Raw genomic sequence first — 27,165 nt, forward strand, 5'->3', positions numbered from 1 at the left:
GATGCCTTCCAGCTGGTCTCCAGCTGCAGTGGCTGACCCCTCACCCCACTCCCCCTGCTCAGGAGCCTCCTCAGCCAGAGGAGGTGGCCACAAAGCAGCAGTGGTGGAGGTGGCAGCCCCTCATTGATACTGCTTTTAAGGATGGAAGTGTATTATTTGTTCCCATGAACAGCAGTTCTGTAACAGCAGCAGCACTCAATTATTTAAACTTATTCCTAGTTTTATGCCAAAAACCCCATTGTGGGCTATGGTTAAATGTTATCTGGAATGCTCTGTCAGCCAGCAGCCCTATCCAGGACCCTTTTGATTTTGTGAAAAGCACAGACCTGGAGACCCCCTGACTCCCAAGGACTCATATGGTGACCTTGTGATGTGCCCCTTGAACCCCTTCTGGAATGAACAACGTGCTGGCCCATAGGCAGAGCTGACCCCTCTGTGTCAACCCCAGGCAGAGCAGAGCAGACAGAATGAAGGCTGAGGGACAGGTGACCCTCCCAGGTCAAAGCCTGGCTAGGACTTTGAGGCAGGTCCTGAGGGGGTGACAGGGAGGGGTGATGATAAGGGGAGGCTGGCTCCTGACTATGTTTCCCTTGGAACCTGTCCCTTCTCTAAACTCCAGCTCCTTCCCTGACAGGCCAATGAGGGCTGGTCTCTTACACACCAGGCAGGCCTTCCCTGGGGGATAACAGGGGTTGGGGGAGCCTGCCCAGCTGGGACCTCAGGAGGCAGGGCTCTGGGAAATCTCCACCAGGGCCTGGCCCCCTCCTGCTCCCCTCCTCACTCTCTGCACAGGTGCTGCCCACAGGCTCAGCCCCCACAGGGTTCTCATGTGCTTTTCCCCAAACACAGAGCTAAGCTGTGGGCAGACAGTGGTGGGAACCCATGGAATGAGTCTGTACACTTCAAGCCAACATCTCAATGCCTCTCAATGTGGAATTCATGGCCTTTTCTCAGCTGACACTGCCACTTCATGTGTCTGTGACCTTGGGAAAGACAACCAAGCTCACTTGCCAAGATGACAGCCTGGAAGCGGTTGACCTGCCCTGGGGCCAGCGGAAGCCAGGCCTGTGTGGCTCATCTACAGTGATAGTGAATGTGCCTCTGGGATCCCTGACCCCTCTGCAGCTCCAAATCAGGGGACACAGCCACCCTGACCATCAGTCGGGCCCAGACCAAGGAAGAGGCAGACTATTACTGTCAGGTGGGATTTTATAGCAGCCAGAAAGCTCACAGTGACATTGGTATATGGTGAAGTGGGACAGAAACCCCTTTCCCAGGCCTGGGTTTCACTCTTCCTCAAGCCCCAGGAGAACTGAGGACAAACAATGGGCAGATCTGGCCCCATCCAACCAGGTCAGAGACCCCTGGGCTGTCCTTTCTTCATAGCCCTCCAGATGCGTCTCTGCAGAGGGTGTACGTGTGATGGGACATTAGCTGGCAGGACCTGGCTGACTTGGTGTTTTCTGGGCTGGGGAGTGAGTTGGGCAATAATATCCTGCATAGAATGAGAGAGAGGAGCAGGTATCCTTCCATTTTCATGATCCCTGGATTTCCATGTCTGGTGACTATTTCTGGATTATTCTCCAGAACTACAAGCTGAGGGTGAGAGCTGAAGTCCCCACACTTAGGGCAGCCTGGGATTCTGGAGAGCAGATCAGTGTTGTGGACTCTGTGGGGTGTCTATGGTGGTCCCTCTTCAGGGCTGACACACCCACTGCAGCCCATGGACCCCACACAGCTCCCAGCCATGTCTCTCACAGGCGATTGCCATCAACTGCAGAAAATTGCTAACTTCAATGTTATGTCACCTCAAGTGGGCCAATGGGGTTTAGGGATGGCTGAAGCCAAGTCTCAAGGCCCTGCCTCAATCTGGGAGAATGTGAAGTGCCTTCCTGCTCAGAGCTCCCAGAAAGAAAGGCTGACACCTCAATTCCATCTTCCATGTAGTTTCTGTCTCCTGCCCAGTCTTACTTTACTCACATCCATCCACGGAGACAGCCCCCCAATCCTTCCACAGGTAAATCTCCAATACAGAGTCTGCTTTCAGGCCTCTAAACTAAGATGACCAGCTTTCCACAAATGAATCACTGGGGACCCAATGGTTCTACTAGGCCACCCAGCAAGCCCCGGTTCCCCCTGAACACAAGTGTGCACACCCACTTCCCCAGCCAGTCCTGACATCCCCTCTGTTTTCATGGAATGTATAGGGAGCCTGGCAGGTGAGGGGCTTGAGGAACTGATCTCTCAAGGAACTGCACCCACAGACCCTGAGCTCAGCCCAGGCCTGGCCTCAGGGTAGGACTTTCTGGGACTGGGGCCTTCACCTCAGACCAACCTCCTCTCTTTCGCAAGATCTGCCATGACCTCCAGTGAGGTGACCTGGATGTCCTTTTTCTCTGTAGCCTCAAAGCAGATAGCCATGGTGGACTGCCAGGGAGACAGTCGAGGAGACCTGGTGTGTACTGGTACCTGTAGATGGCAGGTCAGACCCTGGGCTAGTCACCTTTGGGGACAGAAGCCAGTCCTCAGGGTTGCCTGACCTCTCAGTGCTGGGCTGTGCTGTGCAGCAGAGATAGGGGCTGACAGAGAGTGAGGGCTGCTCTCCCTGAACTCTAAATCTGTGCTACCTAACATGACAGCCAATAGCCATGTATCACCAGGAGTACTGGAAATGGGGCTATTGTCACTGAATAACTGATTTTTAAATTTTATTTAAATTACCTTCAATTAAATAAAAGAAGCAGATTAAAATATTCAGCTAAATACTACTTTTCCATTTTGCTAGGACTACATTTCACTCTAACCATATCATCATGTGAAATACCATTGTGTTTTGGGTGCATGTTGGGTGCATACAGCATTTCCAGAATTTCACACATGCATCCCACCACCCACTCAGGATCAATGGATTAAATCATTTTGAAATGCCTATTTAAGCTCTGATATTTTATGCTATGATGTGTTTATTTGATTATTTTATACATGCAGCAGGATTTGAAGTGATAGGTAAGTAAACCATAAACAGCAATTCTAATAAAATTATTATTATGTTATTATTATCTAATTAAAGTGATTTCAAATATTAAAAAATATTGCCTCATTTAAAAACTTTAAATCTCAGCCATATTACTGATGCAGAACCAAGCTACTACTATGACTAAAACAGTAGATATTAAAGCAAGATTGGAAAATGGTATGTCACAAATCTCACAATACATGGCAATTGCATTTATTTGTTCTTCAGGTAAGACAAGTAGTCATCAAAGTGGACATAGAGACATTTGAGCAAATACATAATACATTTGATAAGAAGTTTCCTCAACAGTCAAAAATCAATTTGTAAAAGAATTATGTTTTCAACCAAAATAAAAATATTTTTTGATAATCTGATCTTATGAATCTGACTAGCAATAAAATGACTTGCATTCTTACACACAAAAAATATTTTTAGAATGAGAAATGGTAAAAGAAATCATTTTAATTATGCAAATTTTAAGACAATTATGGGAAAATATTTTAAATACATTTTTGGTAAAATAAAAGCTCTTTAATTATACCACCAAAACCATTAGAAAGAAGACTTTTCTTAAAATAATAAAGAAAAATTTGCTCAATATGTCAATATATCCAGTACCGTTCTTTAGCTTTAGATTGTGCAAAATAAGTTATGGTGCAATGAGTACACAGTACATTATGTCTTAAAGGACTCCCAAATCTACAATGAAATGCAGCCTGAAAAATTGAATTTTTTGTATAGGTATCTTTTTAATCTTTTAAATTTTTCACCAAAGAACTTCAGATATTTATGAAAAAAATTGTATGCAACAAAATAGATGTATTTCAGCAATGATGGATCACAAAACCATATTTATTGGAATTTTTTTTAAAAAGTCTGTGTTTTTATTACTGATTATTTCTACTCTATATAACATTATGATAGCTGTGCTCATGTTTCTCCATACACTCTATGAAAAACCTCTGGATCTGGTTATTAAAATCAATGAGGGAATCTGTGCAAATGCTGTGAATTACCCCCCAATTTCTGGAACTGTTGAAAGAAGACCATGAATGGAAAGATCTTGGGCTCTTTCCCAAGGCTTGTTTGTTCAGTCATGGAAGACTCTGATAAACTTTACTGCACTGTGAACTGCAATTCAAGATTTTCCTAAACTCAAGGAATGCATGCCAAATAGTCAATAATCAAGTAAAGAAACAATGCCATCTTGATTAAATTTTCTCATGAATACCAAACTGCATATGAATGACCATCATTTAAAAATCCAAGTATTGGAACCAAGCATGCAGGGTTTTGTAAATTGGCTGCAAAAATTGAAAACAAAAATTGAAGAACATTTGAACATTTGTTGATGTGGACAAATTTAGAGCTGCCTTTCAACCTATACTCTAAATTTTGAATTGAGTGATAATAATAATAAGATGAGGTAAGATTTAGTGAGTTCATTTAATTTGGGCAGACATAATCATATTTAAACTTATAAACATTTTTTCTTTTTCCAGTACAGCTTTTTTTCTTAATTCAGTTTTATTGAGATACATTCACATACCCTACAATCATCCATAGTGTACAATCAATTGTTCACAGTACCATCATATAGTTGTGCATTCATCACCAAAATCAATTTTGAACATTTTCATTTCTCCAAAAATAAAAAATTAAAATAAGAATAAAACTACAAGTAAAGAAGGACACCCAAAAATTGCATGCCCCATCCCCACTATTGTTCATTTATTTTTTTTTCCATTTTTCTACTCATTTGTCCATACACTGGATAGAGGGTATGTGAGCCACAAGGTTTTAACAATCAAACAGTCAAACAATGTAAGCTACATAGTTACACAATTATCTTCAAGAATCAAGGCTACAGACTACCATTCAATAGATTCAGTTATTACTTTCTAGCTACTCTAATACATTAAAAACTAAAAAGGGATATCTATATATCACATTAGAATAGCCTCCAGAATGACCTCTCACCTCCATTTGATAGCCCTCAGTCACTGAAACTTTATTTTGTTTCCTTTCTCTTCCTCCTTTTGGTCAATCCCATGATTCTGGGTCCAGAGTCACTCCCAGGAGCCATGTCCCACACAGTGGGGAGGGCAGTGTCTTTACCTGCCAAGTGGGCTTAGAGAGAGGCTGCATCTAAGCAATAAAAGAAGTTCTATGAGGTGATTCTTAGGCACAATTACAAGTAGATTTAGACTCTCTTTTGAAGAAACAAATTTCATAAGGACAAGCCCCAAGATTGAGCCCCCAGTTTTCTAAACTTGTAGTCCCTAATGCTTGTGAGAATATCATAAACTGATTTTGCTTCAATGTCAAATTAATTCTCTCAGATAAGTGAACCAGTTTTTCCAATGTGGATTTGAATATTAAAGGAAATACTTTGGCACCTGTGCTGGTTTGTATATACTATGTCCCCCAGAAAAAGCCATATTCTTTAATGCAATCTTGTGGGGGCAGATGTATAAGTTGGAACATTTGGATTGGGTTGTTTCCATGGAGATGCACCCCACACAACGGTGGGTGATAACTCTGGCTGGATGGTTTCCATGGAGGTATGGCCCTGCCCATGCACTGTGGGCCTTGATTGGTTTACGAGATCACTATATATGCTCAGACAGAAGGAGCAAGCTTGCTATAGCCAAGAGGGACACTGTGAAGAATGCACGGAAGATGAGAGAGGAGCTGTAGCTGAGACAGACATTTTGAAGATGGCTGCTGGAAGCTGATGCAGACATTGTGGAGGATGCCATTTTGAAATGCAACCTGGGGGCAAGCAGACACCAGCCCCATGCCTTCCCAGCTAACAGAGGTTTTCCAGATGCCAATGACCTTTCTCCAGTGAAGGTACTCTTTGTTGATGGATACTTCATGGCCTTAAGACTGTAACTGTTTAACCAAATAACCCCCCTTTATTAAAGCCAGTCCATTTCGGATGTTTTGCTTTCCAGTAGCATTAGCAAACCAGAAAAGTACTCTATTCAGTTACTGGAAATATTTTAAATATGTGCATCTGTTTGAACAATGGTAAATTTTATGAACCTTTAATACAGATCAAGTATTCCCAATGAAAATCTAGTGTCCAAACTGACAGATGCTACAAATATATAATACACATCAGATTTTTATCTTTTCATGTGGTGAGGAGATACTTCAAGTTCAGATGAGGCTCACCCCAACTTGCTATTGGACAGTGAGGGTGCAGATCCCCTTGGGTGAGAGGTGCTTTGGGGTCACCTGGAGGAAGAAAGTTGTGTCTGGGGTCTCCTCCACCAGCAGGAGGCAGCAGTTCTGCCCTTGGGAATATCCAGGAGAAGCTGAGGCTGCCCAGATGGAATCTACTGACATAAGACCACTGAGGTGGGGGGGTCCTCAGGTGGCAAGATTCCAGCCTCACACAGGCAGGCTAGACCCTCTGTCTACCTTCTGAGGCTGTAGCCATCCTGTTCTGAAGGATAGACTCAGAGAGACTGAGCTCCCAGCAGCAGCAGTGAGTGGTCACCTGAGCAGGGAAAGTGACAGAATCTGGTCCCAGCCATTGGGCTTCAGGAAGCAGAGGTTGGGTGGTGTCTCCACCAGGTCCCAGGCACCTCTCATGCTCCCCTGCTCACTCTCAACAAAAGTTTCTTTCTTCAGATTGCATGAAGCAAAAATTCACTCAGAACCTCCTTCTTGGCATCTCTAGGCACTGCAGATAATGGCAACAATCAAGAAAATGCATTCTGCTGCAAATACTTACCAACCCCACTGGAGATCAATGTGCCACTTGAGAGGAATGAAGAATGGCATGTCCTTCTCTCTGGAACCAGGTCCCAGGAGAAATGGTGCTGGGCCCTGGATGGCCACTGCCCCTCAGTCACTGCCTCCATTAGAGGGTTCACCTTCCTGTAAAGAAAGGAAATCATGACATCTCACCAGGCCCAGCTTCCTTCTCTGAGAAGATCCTTGGTCCACACCAGTGAGGACAGGGCTGAGGAGCTGCAGAGATGGTTTACATAAGGATGGCTTCACTTGAGAATGCTCCCATAAGTGTGTAAAAATGGGACAAGAGTTCAAAATCCTCCTGGTACATCAGAAACTGGTGGGAGCTGAGAGGAAAGGGGGGTTGCAGGAGCACAGTCAGGAAAACAGTCACCCTGGCTCTGTGGGGGCCTCAAGTTGAGAACAGGCTACAGCCCAGAGTCCCCTCTGCCACCCTTTTCTGTTGCTGAGTCAGTAGCAGCATCTCTGCCAGCATCTCTTCTCAGGCAGCAAGATTCTTGGATTCGAAAGGAATCTAATCTTTTGGCAATAACCATGCTGCAAATGGAAATCTTGAGAGTGACATCATGGAAAATGGAGAGTAGCAAGATTCAGGTGTTACTTCTCCACAGAATCTGGGATTAATCTGGAATCACCATCAGGATCAAGCATCTCATAACTTTGGGACCTGAAAAGACACTTACCAGCATCTGGGGAGTATGTGATAAAGGGTGAGGCAGTAAGCTTTGGTAGGAGAGTGGTGTCCACAAACCAGCCATCACCCCCAGTTCCTCAGCCAAGCTGCAGCCATGGAGATGGTGGCCTGAGTTCCAGGTGGGCAGGTGGCAAGAAGGTGAGCAGTCAGGAACTTCTCCACAAATGTGGTTAGGGTATTTGGGTCAGTTGAGCAGAACTTTGAGGGACCAGCTGAGGGGCAAGTTTGTTTTTCCTGTAGCATTCACATTTGCTCCAAACAGAAAATACGAAGACACACATACATCATTTCAGTAGTGGTTGTGTTGTGTTTTGTTCTGATTTTTGGATCCAGATCCATGTATTTAAGGAAATCTCTGTCAGGTCAAAGGCAGACTGCAGAGTTAAGAGAGCAGAAACTTCAGTGATCACAGACAACAATGAATATAGAGTCTGGAAAAAAAACAGTTTGGGAAGTCAGCGTACAAATGAATGATTGAAGATTTCAAAAGGAATCCAGGAGGAGAGGGAATCTTCAGTGACAATGTCTTTATGATCAAAAGGTCCAGTTTCCACAATATAATACAAACCATACAAAGAAACTGGCAAATAATGCTCATTCACATGGAAAACATAATTTGAAAGAAATTATCCCTTAGGATACCCAGACATCAGCATTGCAATTCAAAGATATTTAATCATTTGTTTATAAAATGTACAAAGAGCTAAAACAAAACATTTGAGAAATGAAGAGAATGATAAATGAATAAATATGAACTGTTAATAAAGATATAGAGGTTTTAAAAAGTGAAGATATATAATTTCCATTAAATATTTCCTGAATGAATTGGGGATGTTACGATACTGCAAAGACACACATGACCAAAGGTGACATGAACAAGCCCAAATCTATTCTCCAGCCAAAAATTAGTCTACGCTTGGATTGCTGTTTTCAGATACACACCACTTCCACAAGGGACCCAGCAACTTTCTAATTACCTGTTCCATGCACTACGCTGGCCTTACTATCATTTCTGTTTGGCTTAAGTTCTCAGGATGGCTGCTGCAGCCCAGCCATCACACCCTAGCCAAGAGAAAAGATGCTGCACAAATGCAGAATGTTTCTTTCCATCACAAGACAAAAGGGACCCAGGATGGACTCTGGCAGCTGGACCTTAGATCCCAATTTCCAGGGCTGGTCACAGGTCACTTCAGCTTTGAGTGACTTTAGGAAGCAGGTGCCTGGCACTTAAATGATTATAAGAGATGATGCAAAGTTAGAAGGTGCTGGGAACATCTGCTGTTTCTGCTGACAGTTGTGTGCATCACATTACCAAATACACAAGATCAGAAACTCCCAGGGTACCGGGTCCTTGTGTTGTTCACTGCTGAGTTCTCAGGCCCTGGGATATGGGCCAGACCAAAGCAGGTCTGAATAAACATGAGGGGGTGTGCTCAACCGTCTTTCATTGGTGCAGGAGGCACGACGACCCGAGATTAGCCAGGCTCCCAGACCTGGCCCAATTAGCAGCTAATTTCAGTCACCTGTGTCCCTCATGACCAAGACTCAGGACCTCCTACTTGACCACCCAACTTCAAGAGCTGTGTGCAGGCTGGCGCCGCTGGGTGGTCGCGGCCATGATGGGGGCTCAGGGCCCCACTCCCCTCCTGCACCCCTTCCACGGGAGATGAGGGGAAGATGTCCGTGTCAGGGCTCAAGGCCGAGCTGAAGTTCCTGGCATCCATCTTCGACAAGAACCAGGGGCGATTTCGCATCGTCAGCTGGGAGCTGGGGGAGCTGCACGGCCAGTTCCCGGTGTCGCCGCCGCCTCTTACCCTGCGCTGCAGCATCACGGTGAGGCGACCACCCGCTGCACCTCGGGGCGGGCCGAGGGCGCAAAGTGGGGCGCCCTGAGTCCCGGACAAAGGGGAGCCGGCCCCGCAGAGGTCCCTCCGTGCTCCGGGCGGGGCGGGTCCACCCCTTCCCCAGCGAGTGGCCTGGCTCCGGCCGGGCAGTGGCTGCGGAATCTCATCCATCTTCTTCACCAATATGGTTTGTGGATTCCGGTGACCCAAATCTGACGTCAGTGCTGGAACGTCTAGAAGATACTAAAAATAATTTGCTTCGTCAGCAATTGAAGTGGTTGATATGTGAACTCTGCAGGTTACATAACCTTCCTAAGCACCTGCATGTTGAGATGCTAGATCAACCGCTACCCACGGGTGAGAACGGGACAATGGAAGAAGTGACTTCCAAAGAGGAGGAAGAGATGGCTGAAGATATAGAAGACCTGGTTCACTGTGAGATGAAAGAAGAGCCTATTAGTGGAAAAAAGTCAGAGGATGAAGGAATTGAGAAAGAAAATTTGGCAATATTAGAGAAAATTAGGAAGACACAAAGGCAAGACAATCTAAATGGTGCAGTATCTGTGTCAGTGCGAGCTTCAGATAGACTTATGAAAGAACTCAGGGACATATACAGATCACAGAGTTACAAAACAGGGATTTATTCAGTGGAACTCATAAATGACAGTTTATATGACTGGCATGTTAAACTGCAGAAGGTGGATCCTGACAGTCCTTTGCACAGTGATCTTCAGATCTTAAAATAAAAAGAATGTATAGAATATATTTTTGCTTAACTTCTCCTTTAAGGATAACTTTCCATTTGATCCTCCATTTGTTTGAGTGTTATTACCCATTCTCTCAGGAGGGTACATGTTGGGTGGAGGAGCTTTATGTGTGGAACTTCTCACAAAACAGGGCTGGAGCAGTGCCTACTCAATAGAATCATTCATCATGCAAATCAATGCCACCTTAGTTAAAGGCAAAGCCATAGCACAGTTTGGTGTAAATAAGAATCAATATAATCTAGCAAGAGCCCAACAATCCTATAATTCCATTGTACAGATACATGAGAAAAATGGCTGATACACCCCTCCAAAGGAAGACAGCTAAATGTGTCTACTGTCATATGTTTGGACCAATGTTGCTTTAAAGAAAATATTTCCAACATGGAGACACAAGCTTTGAGTGCCCTATAGCAGCAGTTACCGAAGACATTAGCTAATAGATCTTTTAGTGGATAATCTGTCAACTGACATCCAATATAACTTACAGCCTTTTCATTTTGCTCATCTTAGCTATCTTGGACTGAGCAGTGGGGCCTTGACTGTATTTTTCCTGATAAATACAAATACTGGCCACTCCTGACCACTTTTCTTTCTTAAAAAGTGAAATCTTCTAAGTGGGAAAGTCAGCACCAAGTTAGTAAAGTTGAGAACTATTTTGGGTAACTTTCCTGTATTGAGCCCATGGATTACAAGGACTTACAATATATTGTTTCATTTAGAGCCAATAAAAGCTTAATTGTTGTTTAATATTGGTTTAGAAATGTATTCTAAATCACAGTAGCTTTTTTGGATCTAAATCTAAAACCATTTTATGATATTCCAAGATAATGAAAGGAAACCTACTCATTAAATTAACCCTTATTCTGGCTATGTGAAAATATGAACCATTTCCCAAAAATATACTCTTAATTGGTTTGTATTGTACTTTTTAGGTAAAGCAAAGCAAGGCTGTGCCACTTTGGACTTTTAAGTAGTAATTTCCTCTGGGACATCAGAGTCTTGCTGGGTTGAATCTGCTACTTGTTTCAATATCCTTTATGAAGCAGAGCTGCAGTACAGAGCCTTAAGTTATTTAAAACACTAAGTCATTTTACATGTCCATTTTTTAATAGGATGTTGCAATCATTTGTAAACTAATAAACTTATAAAGTGATTGGCATAAAGTCAGATTCCTTGAGCAAAAGCTGCACAGTTAAGCAGAAAAGATATCTAATTTGAAGAATCTTAAAATTTGTTGCCATAGTTATAATAATGGCTTTTACACTGAAAGACTAATGGGAAATCAAAGAATTTTATAAAAGAATTTTATAAAAGCATTTTATAAAAGAATGCTAATTCTTTTATAAAATCTGATTAAAATCAATGTACTCTCCATTTTATTGCCTTACCTGAATCAGTCCTGTTTGGTTGGTAATTGATTTTTTTTTAATACACCCAAGTTTGATTTAAAAGTAAATTCTAGATAATAAGACCTTTTAAAAAGAAATCCAGAAGCACATTTTCCTGCACAAACCAGTTACAAAATTCAGAAGTGTTTCTTATGCGTTTGCTTTAAGATTCAGTTTTCAACTTTGTAAACGACATCAGTGAGACTTGGCACTTCTGAATTATTGTGTATGTTTAATTTTTTTGGTTCTATTTTGGATGAGGACAGTAAATAAGGATTTTCTGGCATTTTTGTTCTTTTGGTTACATTTATATAAAGTTCTGATACCCAGTTCAGATAACAAGTGGCAGGGCAGAACTCTTTGAAGCATTAAAGCTCCTTAAACCTAAGGCTAAATCTTGAATACATTATTGAATTCTTTAATATCCTGATGGCTAGAAGATTGACAGCTGCACATTAGGCATGCTTTGCTTTTTTCTTGGGGGGGAATTATTTTTCATTGCAGATTTATTTGGCAATATACAGTAAATTTTGTAAACTTGCATCAAGTTTATGAATAAAGAAACATTTAAAAAAAGAGAGAGATGTGCGCAGCTACCTCAGTTCAGTCCTGTCATCTCTACCTTAAATGAGACTGTTTATTCCATATTTTATGGGTAATCTGGATTCTCTTTCCTGGACTGGAGGGTGATGGGGCCTCACAGAGAAGACTAATTCCTCTGAGGGAGCCAGCAGCCCACAGATCAGGGAACCTCAGCCCTGGGCAGCAAGTTTTGCATCTCCACCTGTAGGAGGACACCCCCTGTGCCTGCAGGAGCTGGTGCAAAGTGACCACCAGAGGGCAGCAGAGAGTCACCTGGCAAAGCCCCCTGGGGTTGGGGACCTGGGCCTCAGGGGATCCTAATGAGGAGGGAGGGGAGCACCTCGGACCTGGGGGAGAAGGTGACCTTCCTGTTCTGCAATATCCTCCCTGACCCTGCTGCTCAAACCCTTCTGAGCTCACATCTCTCATCTCTGGCCCTTGAAGATGTGGCCTCTGTCTCTGACCACATGTCCAGGTCTCCATGCTCCATCCAGCCCTCACCAGTTTGGCTAAAATGCTGGGCCTGACCACTGATGCCTCATCCTCTCTGTGACCCCAGAGGCAGGGGCCAAATTTTATTTTCCAAGATTTCTCAGTCCCTGGCACACATCCATATCTATATCAACTTTCCTCAATTGATTAATCACAGTCTCTTTTTTATTAATTCATTTTCCCCAGCAACTGAGGACATTTACTTATAATTAAAAATGCCTGAGGCATTCCTGGGGCTGGCAGCCCACCCTCATCCCCTCACACAGCAGGCAACACCAGATCTGTACCTGCCCTGAAGCCACACTGGGGATACGAAGGCAAAGAACTGATGACCTACTCCTGGAGCTCACAGCCAAGGGCAGAAACTAATCAGCTCTCAATGGTTGTTTGAAATCTCTATAGCCCTGGCCAGGAAGGAGTATTCTTCTGGTTCTGCCCCTCAAAAGCAGGACATAGGGGAAGGGCACAGACCCTCTGTAAGCCTCCTGTTGTCACCTGTGTCAGGGGACAACAAGGCCACTGCAGTGGGTTCTGGGTGGTCAGGGGAGACGTCACCCTTACAGCTTCCAAATCTGTAGCTAGGATTAGATGCAGCATCTGAGCTCCTCTACAAAACACTGAATATTCTAGACAGGACACCTCAGGGACCTGGACTGTGATGCACACCCCCCTCCTGAGCCAGGTGAGCACAGGGAGGGAGTCCCAGGGTCATTCCAGCATCACCCTGTGCCCCTCTGGCCAGCTCCAGGACAGGGTCAAGATCACCCAGGAGCAGGAACATCAGGTTCCCTAAAAATGCAGACAGGTGTCCCCTCTGGGCTCTGCAGGGGCCAGGCCAGCCCAGGACAAGGGAAGGATGAGGTCTGGTGATGGAGAAGGGCCCAGACTCCTGGACCAGCAGGGGGAGGAGAACTCTGTGGGCTGAGGGTGGGTCTGCAGGGGCCACTCCTCCCTCTGTGCCCCTGGGGGCTGAGCTCTTCTCTGGGAGCCACAAAACTCCCTCAGGACAAAACCCTGAGCTCTGGCTGATTTGCATAACTGGAAGCTCTCCTCAGCCAGGGGATAAGAGAGGCCTGGGGGAACCAGCCCATCCTAGAGGCCTGAGAGAGCAGATCTGGGGGCACCTCCACCATGGCCTGGACCCCTCTCCTCCTCACCCTCCTGGCTCACTGCACAGGTGCTGCTGCCCAGGGATGGAACCAGCACTGAGTGCTTTACCCCTGGGGCTCTGGGACTCAGGCAGCCCTCTCATCCTCAGAGAGGCAGCTGATTATTGTAGTTTGATGAAAGGGTCCACCCACCTGCCCAGCCCTTTGTCAGGTGTGATGGGGGCTGATGTGAGATGGACCCTATGAGATCCAAAACTCCTAGGAGCTCAGTCCCAGCAGGCAGGAGGAGAATCTCCTGGGCATGAGCCCCTCACACCAAGCTTATGTCTCTTTTTCTCCTCTTGCAGGCTCTGTGGCCTCCTTTGAGCTGACCCAGCCACACTCAGTGTCAGTGGCCCTGGGACAGACAACCAGGCTCACCTGCTCTGGAGGAAAATTTGAGAACAGTTATGCTCACTGGTACCAGCAGAAGCCAGATCAGGCCCCTAAGCTGATCATCTATGAGGATAGCAAACGGCCCTCGGGGATCCCTGACCGATTCTCTGCCTCCAGCTCTGGAAACACAGCCACCCTGACCATCAGTGGGGTCCAGGCTGAGGATGAGGCTGACTATTACTGTCAGTCATGGGATAGTGACAGTGATGCTGCTCACAGTGACACAGGCAGAGGGGGAAGTGAGACAAAAACCCAGTCCCTTGTTTGTTTCACTCTCCCTCAAGCCCCAGGAGGAGTGAAGGCAAACAATATGCAGTCCTAACCCATTTGCCCAGGCCTGAGATCCCTGCCCAGGCTTCCAAAGTCTCCCACACTTTCTGAGTGACCAGCCAGTTCAGTGAGTCTGAGGGGTGTTAAGGAAATCAGAGCTGGGTCACCCTCAGGAGATCGTAGGTGGGGTCATGACCAGAGGACCCCACAGAGCTCAGGGGTCCCCATGATAAGAGGAGGGTGTGGAACTGAGGTGGCATTGATGGGGCTTGGTGACCACACTGCCCAGTGTCCTCAACTGTCAGGCACAGTACAGGGGCACAGAGAGCTAGACAGAGCCCACCTGGGGGACCCTGTCCCTTCCCAGGCAGACACTCCTGGAGGCCATGAGTCCTGCTCAGCACCTGCCCAGGTCACCTGATTTATGACCTGGACTTTCCTTCCCCTTTACAACCTCTGACCTCATCCCTCCACACCCCAAATTCCTCACTCAGGGTAATGTCACTGATACCTGCTGTGGCTTTGATTCCTGGCTCCCCCAGGGGCCCCTGTTCTCTCAGCAACTCAAACACACCAGACCCTCCCCACAGAGCCCTGACATAGCTCTGCCCCCACACTCTGCCCATCCCCTCTTTCCTATTCTTGTCCCAACAGTGGCTCCAAGGCCAGCTCTTGAAGGTCCCTCATCCCTGAGAGCATCCTGCCTCTCATTTTCTCTCACACTCTCACTAATTTTCTGCAGAGCACTCACCACTGCTCACCTTGCACCATATTGAATTCTCTTTCTTCTGTTTGTCTCTCTGCCTGTCTTTCCATAGATATATAAACACATGCATTGCTCCACTAAGTCCACCATCTTTCTCCCAGTGCAGAAAACTAAAAATGAGCTTCTCCCATGTCAGTCACATTTCCTGACTTGCACAGGAATTTCTATGTTAGCTGTTTAATTGTGTTACCAACCAGGACCCACAATCCCAGCCTCACATTTCACAGGGAATTTCTCCTGCCATGTTTTTCTCAACCAGGATCCCTGGAAGCTTTGTCTGCTGCAAAATCCTTTCACCCAAAGTGTGGGAAACTGAAGAACAAATAGACACATGGGATCTCCTCAATATTAAACACTTTTGTACATAAAAAGGACTTTGTCAGAAAGGGAAAAAGGCAGCCTACACAATGGGAGATGATATCTGAAAACCACATATCAGATAAGGGTTTAATATCCCCAATATACAAAGTGATCCTACAACTCAACAACAGAAAAACAAACAACCCAATTAAGAAATGGGCAGAGACATGGACAGACACTTTTCTGAAGAGGAAATACAAATGGCTCAAAAACATGAAAAATGCTGAACTTCACTGGCTCTTAGTGAAATGCAAATCAAAACCACAATGAGATATCATCTCACACCTACCAAATGGCCTTTATCAAAAAAAAAAAAAAAACAGAAAATTACAAGTGCTGGAGAGAATGTGGAGAAAGAGGCACACTTATTCACTGTGGGAATGTAGAATGGTGCAACCACTCTGGAAGACAATGTGGAGGTTCCTCAGGAAGTTATGTATAGATTTTCCATATGACTCAGCTATTCCATTACTAGGTATTTACTCAGAGGAACTGAAAGCTAAGACACAGACATTTGTAAACCAATGTTTATTGCAGCATTATTCACAATAGCCAAGAGATGGAAACAGCCCAAATGTCCATCAGTGGATGAGTGAATAAACACTGTGGCACATACACACAAGGGAATATTATGCAGCTGTAAGACAGAAAACACAGAACATATAATAACATGGATGAACCTTGAGGACAATATGTTGAATGAAGTTAGCCAAAAACAAAAGGACAAATAGTGTATGGTCTCAGTAATATGCACTTACATTAATGAGGAAACTTTGAGAGTTAAAAGCTGATAACACAGGCTACCAGGAGATAGAAAGAGGGTAGAGATCTGGCATCTGATGGTGAAGGATGACAGAATGTTCAGCAGGATTGACTGTATAGATCCATAAATAGATAGCATCATACTGTGTGAGGGTAGCACAATATTGTAAGTACACAGAACAAAAGTGTCCATGAGTAAAGCTGAAAGAGGTGGACTAGGGACATCTATGACACCTGAAGTAAAGATAGAAGGTAAAGACTGGGACTGTTTAACTGAGCAAATTTGGAGTGGTCAATGATTGTGACTAAATGTACAAATATAAAAATGTTTTTGCATGTGGGAGAAAACAAAGGAATGCCAACCATGCAAAATGTTGGTAAGGGGATGGTATTGGGAAAAAACAATCAAAGCAAACTTGAGTCTATGGTCAACAATAGTATTGCAGTATACCTCCATTAAATGTAACAAAGGCAATATACCAAAGCTAAATGTATATGAGAGGGGGATATAAGGGAGGGATATGGCATTCTTGGTAGTGGTGCTGTTTGACCCTACTATTACATTGTATGATATTTTATTTTTCTTATCTTTTTTATTATTCATTAAAAAACTTTCTTTCATAGTAATCAATATGTTCAAGTGCTGACTGTGGTGATAGATGCACAACTATAGGATGATACCATGAACAATTGATTGCACGCTGTGGATAATTATATGGTATGTGAATATAGCTCTATAAAATTGTAGGGAAAAATATAGACAGTGATAAAAGTGCTGGAGAAAACACAGACAGAGGGATATACATATTTACTGTTGGTTGGGAGGCAGAATGGTGTAGCCTTCCTGGAGGACAGTGCGGTGGTTCCACAAGAAGCTAAGTATGTGGGTGCCATAAGGTCCTGCAACCTCATTAGTGGGCATATACTTGGAGGATCTGAGAGCAGGGCCATAAATGGACATTTGCACACTGGTGTTTATGGAGACAGTATGCATGCATTTCAATGGGTGGAGGTGGCCCAAGGGTACATCAACTGAGGAACAGAATGTTGAACTGTTGTGTGTGCAGCCAATGGAATACTGAGCAACTGCATGATGGAGTGAAGCTGTGAGACACACAAAGAGGGGAATGGATCCTGTAGCCAGCATTTTGAGTGAACTACACCAGAAACAAATGCAAACACTATAATGCCTCATCAATATGGACTAACTACAATGTGTAAACGCAGAACTGAATCTTAGAGCACAGTTTATCAGGGGAATGCTTATTGTAATCATCCATAGATTGTAACCTCTTACAGCAGTCTCATCTATTCCTGAATTGTAATGGCTATCCCCAGATTCTGAGATGCTGATCCCTCTGTGTATAACCAGATTTACCCTAGAATTCTGGGTATCTCTGTAACACCTGAAACTCAGAGCTAGAATTTGGCAGATATGAATGTCAGTATTAGCACCTACAGCAACTGTTTGAAAAAAGCTGAAAAAGATTCCACACTTCAATTAGAGATGTGAATGAAGCAGATATGGTTAGGACCAGGACAAATTGAGCCAAAGGGTAAAGTATGATATTGACTGTGTTTTAGAACTTCAACTTCCATGTGAGACCAGGGGAAGAGATGCATAGTTGGTGCAGGATCTATATTTCCTAAACAATTTAACTCACTTTGTTCAAATACCATAATTACATGGATCTTTGTATAGGAAGTGAGACCTGGTAGTTTTGTATAGGTTAGTGAAAAATAGTGACACATCTCAAAGTAATTTGGGCAGAGAATAAAAATACATATGCAGGGCCCTTTGTGGAGCTGGGGTAAAATGCAGAGGTGTTGGACTTCCCCACCTGGACAAACATTGAGGGCTGGCAGTTTGATGTGCCAAGCCCTCTATCTTGGGACTTGTCCTTATGAAGCTTGTTACTTCAAAGGAGAGCCTAAACCTGTCTACAGTTGTGCCTAAGTGTCTCCCCCGAGTGCCTCTTTTTTGTTCAGATGTGGCCTCTCTCTCTAGCTAACCAAACTCAGCAGGTGAACTCACTGCCCTCCCCACTATGTGGGATCTGACCCTCAAGGGTGTAAATTTTCCTGGCAACACAGGATATGACTCCTGAAGAAGAATCTGGTCCTGAAATTGTGGGATTGAGAACAATTTCTTGACTAAAAGGGGGATGTGAAATGAAACAAAATAAAGTTTCAGTTGCTCAGAGATTAAAAATTTTTTAGAGTCAAGAGGTCACTCTAGTGGGCATTCTTATGCACTATATAGATAATCCTTTTTAGGTTTTAAGGCACTGGAATAGCTAGAAGTAAATACCTGACACTATCAAACTGCAACACAGTAGCCTTGACTCTTGAAGACAATTATATAGCAATGTAGCTTACACAGCATGACAGTGTGATTGTGAAAGCCTTGTGAATCACACTCCCTTTATTCAGTGTATGGATGGATGAGTAGAAAAATGGGGACAAAAACTAAATGAAAAATAGGGTGGGGGATGATTTGGGTGTCCTTTTTTACTTTTATTTTTTATTCTTATTTTTACTTTTTCTGGTATAAGGAAAATGTTCAAAAATAGATTGAGGTGATGAATGCATAGCTATATGGTGGTACTGTGAACAGTTGATTGTGAACCATACATTGTTGTATGATATGGGAATAAATCTCAATAAAACTGAATTAAAAAATAAAGCTATCAAGTCCATTCAAAAACTAAAAAACCTCCCATCCATGCCCTCCCTCCCTGCCCTGGTCTCACTGAGAATGATGAAGAGTTAGCATGGAGAGCTGCTTTCTTATCTCATCCCTCCACTTATGAACCTAAGAGATGGGGACATCTTCTATGGCCTCTTGGGGCTTCAGTTTATTCAATGGCAAACTGCTCAAGTCATTTTCAATTATCAAGTGCCAGCTTCCCAAAGCCCATCAAATACCCTGCTGATCAGGCAACACTATGTTGGTAAGTGTAAAGGGAGAGTGCCATCTGACAGGAAAGGGAGGTCAGGGGTGAAATTTTATAGGAGTTCAGGATATACACATGAGTGGATTAAGGCAGGCATTTCAAGGAGTAAAACAGACCTGTCTTGGGCCACATATAAGACTAATAACATGAGCTTGGCACTGAATCAAATCTTAGAGAGTCAGCTTTTGTCCAATGTGCATGCTTTTGGCCCAGGTGGTATATTCTACTCAAATGTGCAAACTCTTTATTTCAATAATTGGTATTCCAGAATATATTGAAGCAAGGAGTGATGTTATTTATTGGTTTACCTCCTTATCCTCCTGACCAAGAGGTCCAGAAACTAATGGTTAACTCCTGTTGATACTGGAGGTTTCAGTTCTCAGAACCAACAAACACTCATTTTACTACTCAGAATTAACAGTGAGAGTGAAGGAGAAAGGAAGGATTCAGACATAAACAACTTCACATGAAGGATGAGAGGTTGCATCTGCTCTCCTGTCCTGGAGGACCTATTGTACCCTTTGATGGAAATGGCCATAAAACAGATACAGAAGGTGTTTGAAGGGCTGGCTCCAGATGGAGAGAACAGGCTGCCCCAAGGTTCCCTGCCTGGCCTCACCCTGGGTCAGGACCTCCCCACCTTATCCTCCCCAGCTCCTCCCTCCCTCTGCATGAGGCCACCTCTAGGTCCCATGATCCTCTGCTGCCTCCTTCATTCCATAGTCTTCCCCTCTTCCAGGTTCAGCCCTGCACCAAGTCTTCCCATTAGCATCTTCTCAGGCTCCTTTATCCTTCTACTCACTTTCATTTGCTGACTTTTCAACTCCATAGTCTTCCCCCAATTCCTGGCTTTGCCCAACCCCAAGGTCCATCCTTCTGCACATTCCCAGCTTCCTCTCTCTGATTCATGTCCAGGCCCAGGCCAGGAGGACAGGCCAAGGGACTCTGTCAAAACTTAAGTCTCCACCCAGCTGCTCCAGTTCAGAGGCATCATGGCAAACACTCTCTGAGGACTTCCTCCCCTGGACAGGCAGGTGAACTCCAGGGACCAGCCTGAGCCCTGCAAGCTCCCTCTCCAATGCCCCTTGAAATTAGCCATTAGGACCTCTTGGGAGACACCAGACCACCTGAGCCTCTATTGAGAACTTCTGATGCCATTCTTGAGGGTTTCCTCTTGGTCACACCCGAGTCTCCTCTATGGATAAAGACCTTTTTGACCCAATTGGTATTGGGCCCTTTTTCCCTGGCCCATTTATCATTTAAATTGGATGACTAGGAGTGACAAAGAAACACTCAGTCATTTAAAACATTAAATAAAGAGTCTCATTCTTTCATTCAAGCTGTTTATTAACCTTTTAAGGGAGTCAAGCTTTCAGAGGAACTGACTCATTATTAAAAAAAAAAGAGACAGTATCTGAAGAGGAAAGTCAGAAATTTGTGTTAATTTTTTTTATCCTTCATAGAAAAGTTGCTCAGTCTCATTATAATCCCTTCCACAAAGGCCACTCCTGCCTGCAGAGGGCAGTGTTGCCATAAAATTGACATTGAGATGTCAGCACCTGGCCGGAAATGTGACTGAGGCATCCAGTTTGTTAGGACAAGCTATGAACCCAGGGTTTGAAGGGCCCAGTCTGAGGATGAGGCTATTACTCCACATGGGGGTTATAACAGTGATGATCCCACAATGACAGAGGCACAAGGGGAAGTGAAACACAAATTTTGTTCCCCTATCCATATTATGGTCTCCCACAAGCCCCCTGAGAACTATAGACAAATAATGGGCAGATCTGGCCCAGTTCACCTAGAAGTGAGACCCAAGACTGCCCTTTCCTCCTGACCCCCCATGCAGGCTCCTTAGAGCATGTGCCCAGGGTGGGCTTCTGGCTGCAGGACCAGGCAACCCTGGGGTTTTTTGAACTAGGGCATGAGCTGTGGAAAGAGGCTCTGAAAGGGAGGACAGACAGGAGATGAGATACATCCATCATAATGCTCTCTAGGTTTCCAAATGAGGGGACTGGGCTTCTTGGCCCAGCTGCCTGGGTTTCATCCCCACAACTGTGCTGTTCCAGGTAGGGCCATAAATCCCCAGGCTCAAGGGCAACCTGGGATTCTAAACAGAGCAGACCAGTGGAAAGGACTCTGTGGCCTCCCCAAGGAATCCCACTTCAGGGCTGACACACCCTCTGCAGCCCTGGGAGCCCTGGGCAGTTCAGAGCTCTGTCTTCAGTGTGCACTGTGCTTGTCTGCTGAACACTGTCTCCCCAAGATTGGGTCCACCCTGTTGGACCACAGTGACATTATTGGACTTCTGAAATTAAGGTCAATTGTGACTGAGTTTCCAAAATTACCTGAAATGTCTGATCATTTCCTTCTCTGTAGTAAAAATCCATAAGATCCTTTGGGGAAACCAGGCAAAGATTAACAGTATGAAATTTGGGCAGTGTAGCAGCATCCTTCCACAAGAGGACCCAGGCATCCCTTCTTTCAAGGGGTTCTGTGTCTGTAAACTTTCTCAATTGTGGGAATTGATTGAGGGGCTGTAACTCTGTTTTCCTGATTCAAGTTAGACTAGTGTTTACTTGACCTAAACCCTTCTGCATACACAAATCAGGTAAGACTTAGGTGGACTCTGCATCTATTTCCCTCCATCAAACAGCCAACACCATAGGGCTCTGCATATCAGACTATTCTGATTACTGCTGTGACTCTGCTGTCCATTTTGGTAGCCACAACCACATTGTCTTTGTTGATTAAATGCTGCCACTTGGCTCCTGCCAACCAGGGATCTGATCATCCCCACTGTGTTAAAGGATCCATGTTCAGTGGCAGCAGCTCCCATGGTAATATCTGACCTACAGAGAGGAGCTAACACAGGGCTCTTCAGGGATGATGGAGTTAGTCTCACAAATGTGTTCCTCACAGTCCTGGTGAAAGGGGTGTCCTCTGGACCTTCCTGGGGTGAGGAGCAGGTCTTGCATGATAAATCTCTCTACTACTCCAGTCTCTCTAAGACTTTATATCCCCTCATCCACATTAAACCAGGGCAGTTCTGGCATTTCAACTTCAGGCAATGGAGGCCACCCATGGGTCCATGCTTCAGCCAACCACCCACACAAACTGCTAGAGCCCTTTTAACCATTTGAGCTACAACATTGAATCCAAAGTCTCTTTTCAGCAGGACCATATCAATAAGTTTGGCCCAATCCAACTTTATGTTCCTTTCACCATTACCCTATACCTTGAATATACATTCCCATGCATATCCCCCTGGTTTCTGTCTATATAATTGGCAAAGTCATGCAGTTGTTTTGAAATGTAGCACAACTCCTCATGGGTCACACTTTGTGCCTCACATTTCAGAGCCTGTTGAAACCTCAGTCTAGTTGTAAGTCTGGAAGGAAAAGGGCTAGTGGAGGTGTGTCCTGAGAGGAGATGGAAGTGTCATGCAAGTCACCTACCCCAGTACATTCCATTATTCTGGTGAAATGCGGTTAAACTCTTTGGAAGGAGGTGTGAGAGCTGTTTCCTCACAATGGGCAGTTGCAGGCTTACCAGGTACAGCAGGGTTAATTTCCTCAGGTGGATGTGGGATGTGATTCCCCAGGGCAGACGGGAGGTGGGGTGGCTGATTCCACTGGTAAGACCATTAGAGGTTTACCTGGCAAAGAAGACTCAGCAGAATCTCAAGTTTTTCTTTTTCTTGTATATATAATATCCATATGTGCCAGTTTGGATGCCAAGTGAACTTGGGATTTTCATTCCATCTGCCCCTTCCCTTCTCTGTCAAATATGCTCCCACCCCCTGTGCTCCTGTCCAGGTCAATGAATCTGAGAAGCATTAGGGAAAGAATTGATGGGTCACCCACAGGATTAATATCTGGAAATTCCCACTCACAACACCCTCAAATTCTCCTCTTATGAGAAATGTCACATCAGACCTGAACTGATTTTGACTCCTGACTCCATTTGAATGTCCTCTGACCTTTCAGTTCATTGAGAAAACAGACTCTCCCCATGGGGTAGATGTGGCTCACCCCCACTCACTTCTGCATCTCCACCTGGACAAGGACACCCTGTGCCTGCAGCAGCCAGAGCAGAGCAGCCACCAGGGGGCAGCAGAGAGTGACCTGGCAAAGCCCCTGGAGTTGGGGGTCCCTGGACATCAGGGGGATTCTCACATGCAGGGAAGGTCAGTGATACTGAACCCAGACCTGAAGGAGCAGGTGTCCTTTCTCTGCAGGATCATCCTGGACAAATTCTGCTTTTGAGAGTCTCTATTTTTGTTCTTGTAGAGGTTGCCCCTTTCTCTGTACACAGGTTCAGGCAATCACCTCTCCTCTCAGCTCACCCAATTGTGCTAAAACAGTGTAAGTGTCCCCAAAATCCCCATCCTCCCTGTAATCCCATGTTTCCCACCTCCAGTCCCTTTATAGCTGCTTCTCACTTTCCCTGGAAGCAACTCCCACAGTCCCTGCACCTGCTCTGAGTCTGTCCAGGGGAAGGTGTCAAAGGTTCTTCTCAATTCCTTAGAAACTTCACATATTGATATCTCCTTAAACTCCCCATGATGTGATTAGTTGCATTAAACTTTCTTTTCAATAATGCATTTTCTCCAGCAATTGAAGACAAATTAATTACAATAAAAATGATTTGAGGTGTTCTTGGGAATACAGCCCACTTTCGTCACTTTATATGGCAGAGAGCATCAGACCCGAGTCTGGCCCTGACTCACACTGGGGACCATGAGGCAAAGAGCCCCTGACCTGCCCCAGGAGCTCACAGCCAAGGCTGAACCCAGTCCTGCCTCAGGGACCCCAGGAGCACTTGCCAGAAAGGAATCTGACTCTGGCTCTGCCACTCAGGAAGGGGGAGCAGGGGAGGACACTGCCACCCTCCTAGTGTCCTCCTGCTGTCACCTGTAAAACAGGGAGGGTCACTGCACTGAGTCCTTGAAGGTCACATGAGATGTCACATGAAAGCTTCCAAGGGGGGAGCTAGGAAAAGACCCAGGTCTTAGCTCCTCCACAAAGGGCTTGTGGGTTTATGGGGGGGACACCTCTGGGTCCTGCCTGAGCCAGGTGAGCAGAGGAAGGTCCTGGGGACAGGATAATCCCAGCATCACCACTGATTCCCTGCCCACCTCCAGGTACACAACCTAGGGTCCTCCCACAAAGATGGATTTTGGGTTTCATGGAAAATGCATGCAGATGTCCCCTCTAGGCACTTTGGTGGCCTGCTCCACCCAGGAGGGAAGCCAGGACAAGGACTGAGGGTGGAGATGGGCCCAGACTCCTGGGACAAGTAGAGGGAAGAGGACGTGAGGGGCTGAGGGTGGGTCTGCAGGGGCTCTCCCTCCTCTCTCTGTGTCCCTGGAGGCTGATCCCTTCCCTGAAAGCCACAAAGCTCCCTCAGCAGCCACCCAGAGCTTGTGCTGATTTGCATAACCAGAAGCTCTCTCCAGCCAGGGGATAAGAGAGGCCTGGGGGAAAGCAGCCCATCCTTGGGGCCTCAGGGAGCAGATCTGGGGGCACCTCCACCATGGCCTGGACCCCTCTCCTCCTCACCCTCCTGGCTCACTGCACAGGTGCTGCCACCCAGGGTCTCACCCACTGCTCAGTGCTTTGCTCACTGTGCTGAGAGCCCCAGAGGATGCTGCACCTGGGATAGAGGGGGCAGGTTATAGGGCAACTGCACAGGGAGCAACATGAAGGGGCTCCCTGTAGGGTCACAGGATCCTGGAGATCAATCCAACAAGGCAGGTGTGGCGATCTGGGGATGAGCCCCTCACTTCAGCCCACATTTCCTTTCCTCTCTTGCAGGTTCTGTGGCCTCCTATGAGGTGACCCAGCCACGCTCAGTGTCAGTGGCCCTGGGACAGACAGCCAGGCTCACCTGTGGGGGAGACAATATTGGAAATAAAGCTGTTCACTGGTACCAGCAGATGCCAGGCCAGACCCCTGTGCTGCTCATCTATACTGATAAAAACCGGCCCTCGGGGATCCCTGATGGATTCTCTGGCTCCAAGTCAGGAAACATGGCCACCCTGACCATCAGTGGGGTCCAGGCCGGGGACGAGGCTGACTATTACTGTCAGGCAGCAGACAGTGGTGCTGCCCACAGTGACACAGGCAGATGGGGAAGTGAGACAAAAACCTTTTCCCCTGTCTCAGTCTCTCTCTCCCTCAAGCCCCAGGAAGGCTTAGCACAAAACAATGGGCTGGCCTGGCCCTGCTCACCCAGACCTGAGCCTCCAGGCTGCCCTGGCTGCCAAAGGTTACCTCCCTGAGTTACCACCCAGGCCTCTGAGTCTGAAGTATGTTGGGAAACAGAGCTGGGTCACCCTTGGGAGACCCCAGATGGGGTCCAGGACCAGAGGCACCCACAGGGCTCAGGGGCCCATGAGATGTGTGTGGTCAAGGGGATGAGGGGGGCAATGGTGGATTTCCTACCCCCTACCTGACAGTCTCCAGCCCCAGGGAACAAGGCAATGGAGGAGAATAAAGTCAACTGAGACTTACATGTCTCTGCCCAGTGGCACCATCCTGGATGCCCCAAAGAGCTAGTAAGCAGCTGCCAAGATCCCCTGATTTGCTGCCTGGAGACTCCTCCTCCCCACACCTGAGCACACATCCCTCCTGCACAAAGTTCACTTAGAGCAAAGGTCACTCAAGTCTGAAATTGTTTTGAATCCAAGTCCTCTTCCAGTTTGCTCCAGTGGCCCCTCCCTCCCTGCACTGGTCAGACTGGGCAGAAACTCTCCACATAGTGTTTTCTCCTCTCCTCCCTCTGTTTATATTCCTGGGAGAAGGGGACACACTTCCTTGTCCTCTCTGGGCCTCAGCTTCTTCTGGTGTAAACTGATCAGGTCATTTATAGTCATCAAGTGGCATCCTCCCACCACCCTCAGAAATCTGGTAATTGAGCAATCCAAAATTTACTAGCACATAGGAGAATAAACTCTGATGGTCTTAGTAGTGTCTCACAATGGGGCTGGGGCCCTCTATAGGGTCTGGAGATCTGCATTTGGGTGACTTAAGGCAGCTTGATCATGGGAGGACACTGACTAGGATTGGACCACATCCGTGACATAGGAGCATCGGATTGGAGGACACCATGAGCTGAGGATCTGGAAGTGAGTCTTGATAATCATCTTAAATATGCTAACTGAGCTCTTTGCCCAGGTCAGAACTGTTTCCTCAGAGGAGAAAGCTGTTTATCTGGATAGTTGTTTGGTTTCCAGCAATCTGCTGAAGCAAATAGTGATATTACAGTTGGTTTACGTTTATATTCTCCTGGGAAAAAAGTTCCTGGAACTAATAATGAAGTCATGTTGAAACTTGGCACCTCAGTCCTCAGAAAACAGATATTAATTTCAGTTTGAAAAGTGAAAGTGAAAATGAAAGGAGTTAATAAACTCCTGGAGGGACAGGGACCTAATCAACCCCAGGGGCAGGGATGGGAGATGTTGAGTCTCTTGGCCCCATCCTATGGGAGCTCATCCTCCACTTTGATAGAAGGGGCCATGGGAGGGGCCCCCAGAGGGTGTCTCAGGGGATGGATTACAGATGAAGGAAATTGGCTTCCCCAGGTCCTGGGCTCCCTGGCCTGGCTGTACTTGGTGATGTTAGAGCCTGACTACCATGGCCCTGGATCTTCTGCTCTGTCTCCTCCCAGGGCCCTCCCTCCCTCTGCAGAGGCCACGTCTGTGTCCTGTGATCCTCTACCTCCTCTCTCATCTCCATCATGTCCCCTCACCAAGCCCTCCTCAGTACCCAGCTCCTGCCCTCTGCACCCTCCCATGATCATCCTCTGCTCCATGTCCAGCCCTGCATGGGGCCCTGGCCCACTCCCTGTCAGAAATGCATGTTCCCAACAGCAGCAATCCCAGGGGGATCTTAGCAAACACCTGCTGAGGCTTCAGATGCCTGGACAGCCCAGGAGGCATGAGGGGA

The 27,165-nt window shown here is 45.9% G+C and overlaps 1 pseudogene and 2 gene segments (V, D, J or C); all 3 read left to right on the forward strand.

The window, feature by feature from the left end:
• The first annotated feature begins 9,158 nt into the window (after window positions 1-9,158).
• Window positions 9,159-10,417, forward strand: LOC119525054 (annotated as a pseudogene).
• A 3,172-nt stretch (window positions 10,418-13,589) lies between these two features.
• On the forward strand, window positions 13,590-23,481 carry LOC119525055. The segment is given in 4 exon segments: window positions 13,590-13,731; window positions 14,011-14,337; window positions 21,063-21,109; window positions 23,203-23,481. Coding segments are annotated over 4 exon segments (699 nt in total).
• A 1,179-nt stretch (window positions 23,482-24,660) lies between these two features.
• On the forward strand, window positions 24,661-25,499 carry LOC119525056. The segment is given in 2 exon segments: window positions 24,661-24,797; window positions 25,033-25,499. Coding segments are annotated over 2 exon segments (513 nt in total).
• The last annotated feature ends 1,666 nt before the right edge of the window (window positions 25,500-27,165 follow it).

The sequence above is a fragment of the Choloepus didactylus genome, assembly GCF_015220235.1.
Source record: "Choloepus didactylus isolate mChoDid1 chromosome 23 unlocalized genomic scaffold, mChoDid1.pri SUPER_23_unloc4, whole genome shotgun sequence".
Taxonomy (NCBI): domain Eukaryota; kingdom Metazoa; phylum Chordata; class Mammalia; order Pilosa; family Megalonychidae; genus Choloepus; species Choloepus didactylus.